Raw genomic sequence first — 12,291 nt, 5'->3', positions numbered from 1 at the left:
AAAGGAAACAATACAAATTGTGCAGAATCTATTGTCAACTGTCTAGCAGTGTAGCCAACAGAAAAGCTTACTCTCTTGTGCTCAATTATATCTCTGGCAAGGCTGTCTGTATCAGGTATATTTCGCGCCTCATATACAAGCTGCGGAACATCGTGTGTCGAAATTATTTTAAAAAATTATTTAAAATAGTTCTATTCACATCATCCAAATATTTTATACATGGTATTAAACGGGAGAGTCTAAATTTTTCGAAAATGCATTTACCCAAAAATCGATTTTTTCGTCGAAAAACTCATTCCGTATACCCTTAAGTCCCATAGTGCTCAGAGCCATTTTTTGTGAGGCAATACTGACCCTATGACATACCTTAGAAGAAAAATTAAGGAAAGGCAAACCTACAGGGTTATTACAAATGATTGAAGCGATTTCACAGCTCTACAATAACTTTATTATTTGAGATATTTTCACAGTGCTTTGCACACACATACAAAAACTCAAAGCTTTTTAGGCATTCACAAATGTTCGATATGTGCCCCTTTAGTGATTCGGCAGACATCAAGCCGATAATCAAGTTCCTCCCACACTCGGCGCAGCATGTCCCCATCAATGAGTTCGAAAGCATCGTTGATGCGAGCTCGCAGTTCTGGCATGTTTCTTGGTAGAAGAGGTTTAAACACTGAATCTTTCACATAATCCCACAGAACGAAATCGCATGGGGTTAAGTCGGGAGAGCGTGGAGGCCATGACATGAATTGCTGATCATGATCTCCACCATGACTGATCCATCGGTTTTCCAATCTCCTGTTTAAGAAATGCCGAACATCATGATGGAAGTGCAGTGGAGCACCATCCTGTTGAAAGATGAAGTCGGCGCTGTCGGTCTCCAGTTGTGGCATGAGCCAATTTTCCAGCATGTCCAGATACACGTGTCCTGTAACGTTTATTTCGCAGAAGAAAAAGGGGCCGTAAAATTTAAACCGTGAGATTGCACAAAACATGTTAACTTTTGGTGAATTGCGAATTTGCCGCACGACTGCGTGACGATTCTCTACCGCCCAGATTCGCACATTGTGTCTGTTCACTTGACCATTAAGAAAAAATGTTGGCCCGCATCTCGTGGTCGTGCGGTAGCGTCCTCGCTTCCCACGCCCGGGTTCCCAGTTCGATTCCTGGCGGGGCCAGGGATTTTCTCTGCCTCGTGATGGCTGGGTGTTGTGTGCTGTCCCTAGGTTAGTTAGGTTTAAGTAGTTCTAAGTTCTAGGGGACTGATGACCATAGATGTTAAGTCCCATAGTGCTCAGAACCATTTGAACCATTTTTTTGAAAAAATGTTGCTTTATCACTGAAAACAAGTTTCGCACTGAACGCATCCTCTTCCATGAGCTGTTGCAACCGCGCCGAAAATAAGCGTTTGACTTCGTCATCGGGTGTCAGGGCTTGTAGCAATTGTAAACGGTAAGGCTTCTGCTTTAGCCTTTTCCGTAAGATTTTCCAAACCGTCGGCTGTGGTACGTGTAGCTCCCTGCTTGCTTTATTCGTCGATTTCCGCGGGCTACGTGTGAAACTTGCCCGCACGCGTTCAACCGTTTCTTTGCTCATTGCAGGCCGACCCGTTGATTTCCCCTTACAGAGGCATCCAGAAGCTTTGTACTGCGCATACCATCGCCGAATGGAGTTAGCAGTTTGTGGATCTTTGTTGAACTCCATCCTGAAGTGTCGTTGCACTGTTATGACTGATGTGAGTGCATTTCAAGCACGACATACGTTTTCTCGGCTCCTGTCGCCATTTTGTCTCACTGCGCTCTCGAGCGCTCTGGCGGCAGAAACCTGATGTGCGGTGCGGCTTCAGCTGAACAAAACTTTATGAGTTTTTCTACGTATCTGTAGTGTGTCGTGACCATATGTCAATGAATGGAGCTACAGCGAATTTATGAAATCGCTTCATTTGTAATAGCCCTGTACGTCTCTAGCATTTGTAGACTTAGAGAAAGCTTTTGACAATGTTGACTGGAATACTTTCCTTCAAATCCTGAAGGTGGCAAAGGTAAAATACAGGGATTTAGAAAGTATTTACAATTTGTACAGAAACCAGATGGCAATTATAAGAGTTGAGGGGCATTAAAGGAAAGCAGTAGTTGAGAAAGGGGTGAGTCAGGGTTGTAGTCTATCCCCGATGTTGTTCAGTCTGTCTGTATATTGAGCAAGCGGTAAAGGAAGCCTGGAGTGGGAGTTAAAATCCATGGAAAAGAAATAAAAATCTTGAGGTTTGCTGATAACACTGTAATTCTGTCGGAGACAGGAAAGGACCTGGAAAATCAGCTGAACAGAATGGACGATGTCTTGAAAGGAGAATATAAAATGAACATCAACATACGCAAAACGAAGATAGTGGAACATAGTCGAATTAAATCAGATGGTGCCGAGGAAATTAGATTAGGAAATGAGACACTTAAAGTAGTAGATGAGTTTTGCTATTTGGGTAGCAAAATAACTGGTGATGGTCGAAGTAGAGAGCATATAAAATGTAGGCTGGCTATGTCTAGGAAAGCACTTCTGGAGAAGAGAAATTTGTTAATATCGAGTATAGATTTAACTGTCTGGAAGTCTTTTCTAATACAATTTGCCTGGAGTGTAGCTGCCTGCCCAGTTAGCCATGTGGTCTAACCCACTGCTTTCTAGGTGGGAAGACGTGCTGGTCCCAGTTACGAATCTACCTGATTGATTAGTGGCAAGGTCCGGTGTGGCGGTCGGTCAGTGGATGGTTTTTAAGGCGGTTTTCCATCTGCTTTGGTGAATGGTTCCTCTTATTCCGCCTCAGTTACACTATGTCGGAGATTCCTGCGCAAACACTCTCTCCAGTATACATACACCATTATCACTCTACACGCAAACATGGAGATTACATTTGTCTGATGTGAGACATTCCCATGGGGGTCCATTGGGGGCTGAACCACACAATAACCCTGGGTTCTGTGTGGAGTGGTGGAGGGGTGAGTGGACTGCTGTAGCCTGTTGTGGGGTTGTGCACCACTGCGGACTGCAACAGGGACAAATCCTCTCCATCGTTTCTATGTCCCCAGTTCCATACAGTACAATACAATACAATGGAGTGTAGCCATTTATGGAAGTGAAACATAGACGATAAATGTTTTAGACAAGATGAGAATAGAAGGTTTTCGAAATGTGGTGCTACAGAAGAATGCTGAAGATTAGATGGATAGATCATGTAACTAATGAGGAGGTACTGAATAGAATTGGGGAGAAGAGGGATTTGTGGCACAACCTGACTAAAAGAAGGGATCAGTTGGTAGGACACGTTCTAAGGGATCAAGCGATCACCAATTTGGTATTGGAGGGAAGCATGGAGGGTAAAAGTCGTAGAGGGAAACCAAGAGATAAATACACTGGAGATGAAGAAGCTTGCATAGGATAGAGTAGCATGGAGAGCTGCATCAAACCAGTCTCTGGAGCCTTCTTTCTTGGGAGCTGTTTTCATGCAATAGCATCAACATTTTTGAAGATCTATTTTCTAAACCCTTATCCATTTGTAACCGTTCTGCTTCTGTTGAGGCTAACTAAAATTACAGAAAACAATTATATCTCAAATTTAGCCTTTTGAACAATAAGATTTATACAACATTATCGTATTTATTTCAGGTATCAGACAATGAAAATAAGGAAAATGAATGTGACTTAAATATTCTTTTGGAGGAAAACTTAACTGAAACAGAAGCTACAAGAACACCTTTCGCAAGGAAGAAACTCAGTCAGGCAAGTTTTGATATCATTTTTCAGAATGCATTAGAAGTGGTTCAGAAGCCTATTGCTGAATATCAGGAGTTTGAAGACTATGTGTTTCCTGAGCTTAGATCATTATAACAAGCATCAAGTAAAAATAAATTAAAATATATGACATAACAATCAATTTTGCAACTTCCTGCAGAGTAAGATACTAGGATTTCTGGTGACAGAAATTTCACTTAAACAATATGTACACTGTCAGATGATGAAATTATTTTACTTGATACTGCCTAAGTGGATCATTTACGAGGTAACTGTTTTGTAAATGTTTACTGAGCTTATGGACTATCAAAATACTAACCTTCAAATATTCTCTTTTCAAAAATTCAAATAGGGCCTCACAGCATTCGAGAACGATAGCCGAAATCGTGCAAATAGGGACTTGAGGGAGATATGTGAGCGAGTGGAAAGAATCTCTTCAGAATACATAAATTAAATAAATGCAGGAGTAATTACTGAAAATAAATACTTCGTTTTTTTCACATTTAAATGTTTTATTTCCCTATTTACATATATACTCGCCAAGCCACTCTGAAGTGCATGGCTGATGGTACATCCCATTGTAACAGTTATTAAGACTTTTTTCCAATTCCTATTCTGTGAGGAGCGCAGGAAGAACTACTGTTTATATGCATTTGTACACACTTTAATGAATCTAATCTTGTCCTCGCGATCCCTACAGGACCGATAACGTGGGCTGTTCTGGTATATTACAAGAGTCATCATTTAAGCCTTTCTTGAAACATTGTAAGTGGGTTTTTTGGGATAGTTTACGTCTGCCAGTTCAGTTTCTTCCGCACCAATGTGACACTCTCCCATGCGCCAGGCAAACCTTTGAGAGGTTGTGCTATCCCGCTCTGTATTCATTTAATATCCCCTGTTAGTCCTATTTGGTACAGGTCCCACACTATTGAGAAATATTGTAGAATGGTCATGTTGGTTATTTGTGAGTTAAAAATCGAAGGACAACTAAAAGGCCATCCCTTGGTGACAGAGATGGCTGGATATTTGTCCTTTGTTTACGTATACTTGACTATGCAGTTGACAAGAGAAGTTAGAACTTGAATACGACGTTCTCAGAAAGTTTTTAATCTGAGTGGAGTCCTTTTTTTTCCAGCAGTTTTTCTTGAACACTTAGACTTGTACGCCTACATTCTCATTTGTAAACTTCTGATTGCCTATCCCACGATATTATTGTAGTGGAAACACTTCCTCGAGTTCTTGCAGCAAGTTCATGAAATCATCGTGACGAAGTGACTCACAGAAGAGAAATTGCGCATGTTTTTGTTGTAATGTAAGCACCTCATCAAATGAAAAACCTCAGCAAGTAGCCAAGTACTTTCAGAAGAAACTTGCTAGCAAACACACGCCTTTAAGTGTGATATCTTTCCTTTCTCATACTTTGGTGAACTTGGTCGTGGAAGTGGGGGAGGGAAGCTATGTGTGTTGGTTGCGTTGATAAGGTTACGGTAGTTGTTAGGGAGTGGGGCTATATTTCTTTCGTGAGAAATTAAGTGGTTTATAATTATTTTCTTTGTAGGCATTCACCATGAATCACATCGCATCGGAAGGAAAACTAGAGTTGGTGAGTATTTGTGCAACGCTGGAAAATTCAGCATGTTTTTAGGGTATATGTTTTATACATCTGTAATTTAGAGGAACGAACTGCGAAATCTTAGGGTTCTGTTAAGGTGAGGGAATAGTATGTAGCAGGTGTTGTGCTTGAACTTGGTTTGTTTTGGGGAAATACACGGAGACTTCTCCGTCCTTCTCCCGCGCGTTATGGTATTCAGCACGCCACGTTAACTATGTTTTTTCTGTTGTAGGAATGGGGAAACGAGAAACTGCAAAAGGCGCAGAAGCAGATCGAAGAAAATCCGTTCGACCTAGAGGCATGGAGTCTACTTATCCGCGAAGCTCAGACCAAGTGGATTGGAGAAATGCGTCCTCTGTTTGAGAAACTAGTCACGACGTTTCCCAGTGCTGGAAGATACTGGAAGATTTATATAGAACAAGAGGTACGGATAATAATGGGGCAATCAGTGGAAATATTGACCATCCCCGTTCTTAACTTTATTTAAGAGTCGTATGGCATTATTATAAATGACTTGTGCTTTGTTTTGCCTTTTAGCACAAAATAGTTTGCTCTAAAAGTGACATTAATGAGCGCCCGTGACATGGTGACCTAAAGGCTATAAATTTTTACGTGGTAACACTGGATCTACTTTGTACAGCATTTTTTTGCTACAGTCAACTTTCACCTTCTATTTGTGTTTTGAATAGATTTGTAAAAATTGAGCCTCGACTAAAAGAATATTTGTAAATGAAGCTATGCTGCATGGACAATTATTTTTCTGATAAGTTATAATGCACCCATGAAATGCACTAAATAATTATTTGAGTTTCACTATACATGGTTATTACAAATGATTGAAGCGATTTCACAGCTCTACAATAACTTTATTATTTGAGATATTTTCACAATGCTTTGCACACACATACAAAAATTCAAAAAGTTTTTTTAGGCATTCACAAATGTTCGATATGTGCCCCTTTAGTGATTCGGCAGACATCAAGCCGATAATCAAGTTCCTCCCACACTCGGCGCAGCATGTCCCCATCAATGAGTTCGAAAGCATCGTTGATGCGAGCTCGCAGTTCTGGCACGTTTCTTGGTAGAAGAGGTTTAAACACTGAATCTTTCACATAACTCCACAGAAAGAAATCGCATGGGGTTAAGTCGGGAGAGCGTGGAGGCCATGACATGAATTGCTGATCATGATCTCCACCACGACCGATCCATCGGTTTTCCAATCTCCTGTTTAAGAAATGCCGAACATCATGATGGAAGTGCGGTGGAGCACCATCCTGTTGAAAGATGAAGTCGGCGCTGTCGGTCTCCAGTTGTGGCATGAGCCAATTTTCCAGCATGTCCAGATACACGTGTCCTGTAACGTTTATTTTGCAGAAGAAAAAGGGGCCATAAACTTTAAACCGTGAGATTGCACAAAACACGTTAACTTTTGGTGAATTGCGAATTTGCCACACGACTGCGTGACGATTCTCTACCACCCAGATTCGCACATTGTGTCTGTTCACTTGACCATTAAGAAAAAATGTTGCTTCATCACTGAAAACAAGTTTCGCACTGAACGCATCCTCTTCCATGAGTTGTTGCAACCGCGCCGAAAATTCAAAGCATTTGACTTTGTCATCGGGTGTCAGGGCATGTAGCAGTTGTAAACGGTAAGGCTTCTGCTTTAGCCTTTTCCATAAGATTTTCCAAACCGTCGGCTGTGGTACGTTTAGCTCCCTGCTTGCTTTATTCGTCGACTTCCGCGGGCTACGCGTGAAACTTGCCCGAACGCGTTCAACTGTTTCTTCGCTCACTGTAGGCCGACCCGTTGATTTCCCCTTACAGAGGCATCCAGAAGCTTTAAACTGCGCATACCATCGCCGAATGGAGTTAGCAGTTGGTGGATCTTTGTTGAACTTCGTCCTGAAGTGTCATTGCACTGTTATGACTGACTGATTTGAGTGCATTTCAAGCACGACATACGCTTTCTCGGCTCCTGTCGCCATTTTGTCTCACTGCGCTCTCGAGCGCTCTGGCAGCAGAAACCTGAAGTGCGGCTTCAGCTGAACAAAACTTTATGAGTTTTTCTACGTATCTGTAGTGTCGTGACTATATGTCAATGAATGGAGCTACAGTGAATTTATGAAATCGCCTCAGTCATTTGTAATAGCCCTGTACTTATCTGCCCCTATTATAATTTGTAAATGTGGTGTTTTGACTGAGATCATTATGACTTGCTGTAGAATAGTATTGTAATGACACAGAAGCAAGTAGTGCCTATTTGTGATTTAATGTCTTTTTCTCTATCCATTTTACCTCTTATTGGTTGTCTTGTTATGCTTGTCTAATGCTTGGTAATGTTTTTTGAGCACTAGATTCCTTAGAACTTCTTTGGTAGACTTTGGACAATAGGTTTTTTCCTCCTGTCATTGGTAACTTCAAAGTCCATTGTTTATGGAAATTTGTCATTTTCTTGAGTATTTGTGGCTGATATGAGAGGGTGTAATGGGAATGAATCTACTGACACTGTGTGATGTGACTGATATCATGACAATGGCACACATGAACTATTTGTGAAATATTTCCCGTATTAAGTACAGTATTAAAATTTGTTAAAATGTGGTGTTGGACACACCCTGGAATCTTTGTGGCAGACTGATTTGTAGTATGGCCAAAGGTCTAGATTAGGTTTTCCTTTAAGCCAATGAATGTGAAAGCAGAAAATTTGGTAGTGGTAACAAATTACCAAGTAGCGAATCCTAATGGTTACATCCGTGCCATATTGAAAAATGCAAGTGGAGTCCAATACATAACTTTTACCTTATAATTATTTGCATGACATATTTGTTGTCTTTACCATCTCAGGGATCAGACTCAGTTTTCAACCTACGGTGACTTTGGGCCAAAGTATGCATCGGTCTCAATAGGCCCCATAACCTGTATTCCTTAAAGGCAGCAAAATAATTGTCAGTGTTTAGTTCTGTCTCTGTTTGCACACATCGTATAATAGTAAAGAATCAAAGGTGGCCTCCAGTATCGGTGGGTTCAGTCAACCAAGTAAAGAGTTTGAATGGGACTGTACATGTGTATGATGGAGTACATGACTGCCTCAAAATGTGCAAGTGCGAGCATATTGTATTGTTGGGAGAAAATTGAGAGGTGAAGTTAGAGAAATGAGAAATTTATTGCATTGCTGGGCAGTATGTAGTAATCCTTAGTACTTAAAATTCTATTAATTTGTATTTTCATCTTCCTCACACTGCTTCCTCTGCTCATTGTAAATTTAACTGTCACCTACCTACCTGGCTTTGACATAAACTTTGTTACATATCAGTTTGTCACCACAATCAAGGGTTCAGTTATAATTTTAAGTATTATCATTTGTTGCCTTTGCAAACTCATGTCAAGACCATCACTTTCCGAACTACCATGTACATCAGACCATTGCACACATTCATATGGAGCTACAAAGCTTTTGTGTTTCATCTGAAATTAATAAGTGGCCCCATCTATTTCATTATAACTCGTACTTTATACTAATGTTAATGAGGTAAATGCAGAAAGTGAGTTGAAGGTCATATAAACAATGCAAGAAATACACATGTTTTGAAATACTGGTGTCGTTTGGTTGAGAGCCTGTTTTATTTTACCACACTGGACTCACATTCGGGAGGACGGCGGTTCAGACCCGCATCCGGCCATCCTGATTTAGGTTTTCTGTGATTTCCCAAATCATTTCAGGTAAATGCTGGGATGGTTCCTTTGAAAGACCAAGGCAGACTTCTTCCCCATCCTTCAGTTATCTAATTGGACTGATGACCTCTCTGTTTGTTCCCCTCCAATCAGCCAATTTGTTGTATGGAAATTTAATGGACTGCCCACTAAATGAAACCAGTTCATATTTTTGACCACAGACTTGTTCCAGATTAGAGCTACATAGATTACCTATACCACCTTCCTTTTTACTGATTCCAACCAGATATGGAGAAATTGAAATCACTGATAATAGCCGTACAATTTGACACATGATAAAATCAAAATGGTGTACATAAGCCACTTGTTGAAATCCTGTATGTGTAAAATATGTGCTGTGACAAGAATTACTCATTCCACATTCGTTGGCTTTGGAATTCAGTCATCTTCCAACCTAACATAGACCTCATGCTACAAGACTCTTTCAACTACTTTATCCATCAACATCTATTCTACCAACAGTGAACTCTTTGATAACTTCTCATAGCACTTAGACCCTGCATAGCTGACCTTTTCAATTTACCTCATCCTCCAAAGCTCCCCAACCTTTCACAAAATCCAGAAACTAAACAAACAGAAATCGCTATTGTTAAACTTTACACCAACTGTCCAAAGGCCTCACGTTCAGGCCCACACACAAGCTTAACCACGTTGGACTTGTCAAAGATTTACTTTCCTTATCCCTACTGCCACCCTCCATGCAGACAGGCTTCACCACTGTTGTGAGGAGCTGCAGTGACTGCCTGGCACAAGCCTCTATCAGCTGTCTCCTCATTCACCTACGAGCTGTGCTGCAGTGATCCCATCCCAGATGTCCAACGTAACCTCCAATCCCTACAGAAACCCACGGGTCTTTCCGAGAACCTCCGCCCGAGCCCATCTTCCTCATCACCCCAGTGACACCCCACACACCCACCTCTACATGCTCCCCAAAATCCACAAACCCAACAATCCTTGATGTCCCAGCGTGGTTGGCTATTTTATTCCCACCAAACGAATTTCCGCTGTTGACAAACACTTTAAAGCAATTGCCTGAAACCCATCCTCTCACGTCGAGGATTCTAAACACTTCTTCACTGACTCCATCTCCTCCTCTATACGTGTCTTGGTACCACATGCTGCCAGCCTTCACAGCACTACTCACGTTTCTGTGCTGCAATCCTGTGCTTCCACTTTCCCTTTCCCCATCTGCATTTCTGTTCGATGGTCTTCCTGGTGTAGGCCCCGCTTGAACATGGTACATGTTTTATGTTTCACTTCTGGTGCATTCTATACTTTTTCATTAGTAAGTGCATGGTCCCCGTCATTGGGTTTGACTTGCCACTACTTTTCCAAATTTTTCAGAAGTGCAAATAGTGCAGAGAAGGTCACCCCAGTGTGGTGTCTGTTCTACCTTTGTGCTTTCCATCTTATCACCCTTCCTTTACAATAAGGTAGCATGCCCAAAATTTATCATGGTAACCATCCTGTTGCGAGAAGGTAGTCAAGTACCTGCATGGTAGTAGGTCTGTGACCACAAGGGGATCGCACTGTTGGTACCTGAGCTGACACCTCACCATGCATACCAGGGAGTATCTGCCCACTATGACTGGAACATAGGGACTTCAAGCAATGGATCACTGGCCAGGTAGCCTTTGCTGTAGCTGAGTGGAGCCCAAGGGAAGAGTCCCCATTTGAAATGGGTGACACTATGGCAGATGACTTGCATGTGAAATGGAAGAAACTTTCTCCCACTGGTGGTCACATGGCCCCAGTGGTCTCTTCAGAAGGGAATAACTCTTTCAATGCAGATAGCTATAACTGCAAAATGTTACCTTCCCTGATAAGCCGTGGGAGGAACATGGGATATCTTCCTGCTGGTTCCCCCTAACCAACTTTGGGAATAATGGCTCCCCACTATTGTGGACACTAATTCCCATCCCCCATCTGGAGATACATGAACTTTGTCGGGATCTCAAGCCAGGAATGTGTCCCTTGTGGCACTACCCTCCAATGTTTCTGCCAGCCTGCATCTGGATACCAGCCAGTGGCTGAAGGAGCCGCAGGCTGCTGGTTGTAGGGCTTCATGATCTTCTTCAATTCCTGAAACTAATTCAGGGAAGCTCTCCCAGTCATACAAACCCCCTAAAGATACAAAAGACAGAAAGATGTCTTCGAAGATGAAGGAAATTCAGGTGGCTCTCACACCAATGAATCCCACGTGCTCTGCTTCTGTGGTCACAGCAGTGATCCCAGATTACCCCCCACACTGATGCAGATGACACCACACAATGTGTCTCTGTCTGTGGCAGCAGGTGACCATGTGACAATCTGCCTGCTTGGTCCCTTCACTCCCTCACAATGTGTAGACTGCACAATTAAGTGGAATTGAAGTGCTTTCTTACCACCACCTGTCTGATCTATGACCTCTCTTAAGCTCCTCCCCTGCTTTCTGCATTGCCCTTCTTGGCTATTGGGATATTTTAGGAATTGTGGAAGTTATGATGTCAAGTGGAGTTCGTACATATGTTCTGAACTCTACATACAGAAACGTGTGACTCTTGATAAAACTTTGAAGGCTGTGGCTGTTCAGGGAAGGGCATTTCAGGATTTTATTATCTGTGATACTTAATCTCACTAGGAGTAAGATAGATATTGCCTACAGGAAAATTAGAGAGACCTTTGGAGAAAAGAGAACCATTTGTATGAATATCAAGAGCTTGGATGGAAACCCAGTTCTAAGCAAAGAGGGGAAAGCAGAAAGGTGGAAGGAGTATATAGAGGTCTATACAAGGGCGATGTACTTGAGGATAATATTATGGAAATGGAAGAGGATGTAGATGAAGATGAAATGGGAGATACGATACTGCGTGAAGAGTTTGTCAGAGCACTGAAAGACCTGAGTCGAAACAAGGCTCCGGGAGTAGACAACATTCCATTAGAACTACTGACAGCCTTGGGAGAGCCAGTCCTGACAAAACTCTACCATCTGGTGAGCAAGATGTACAAGACAGGAGAATTACCCTCGGACTTCAAGAAGAATATAATAATTACAATCCCAAAGAAAGCCGGTGTTGACAGATGTGAAAATTACCAAACTATCAGTTTAATAAGTCACGGCTGCAAAATACTAACGGGAATTCGTTACAGATGAATGGAAAAACTGGTAGAAGCGGACCTCG

At 41.9% G+C, this 12,291-nt stretch overlaps 1 protein-coding gene across 1 annotated transcript in view; it reads left to right on the top strand.

The window, feature by feature from the left end:
* Positions 1–5,216: 5,216 nt before the first annotated feature.
* The window catches only part of LOC126203461 (protein suppressor of forked), a 149,973-nt gene continuing 142,898 nt past the window's right edge, over positions 5,217–12,291 (top strand). The window contains exons 1-2 of the mRNA XM_049937778.1: positions 5,217–5,386; positions 5,628–5,819. Coding sequence (XP_049793735.1) covers positions 5,351–5,386; positions 5,628–5,819 — 228 coding nt within the window. The 5' untranslated portion in view covers positions 5,217–5,350. The remainder of the gene's footprint in view (positions 5,387–5,627; positions 5,820–12,291) is intronic.

The sequence above is a fragment of the Schistocerca nitens genome, chromosome 9 (genome assembly GCF_023898315.1).
Source record: "Schistocerca nitens isolate TAMUIC-IGC-003100 chromosome 9, iqSchNite1.1, whole genome shotgun sequence".
In the NCBI taxonomy this organism is placed as follows: Eukaryota; Metazoa; Arthropoda; class Insecta; order Orthoptera; family Acrididae; genus Schistocerca; species Schistocerca nitens.
This window is presented reverse-complemented; position numbering and strand designations above follow the sequence as displayed.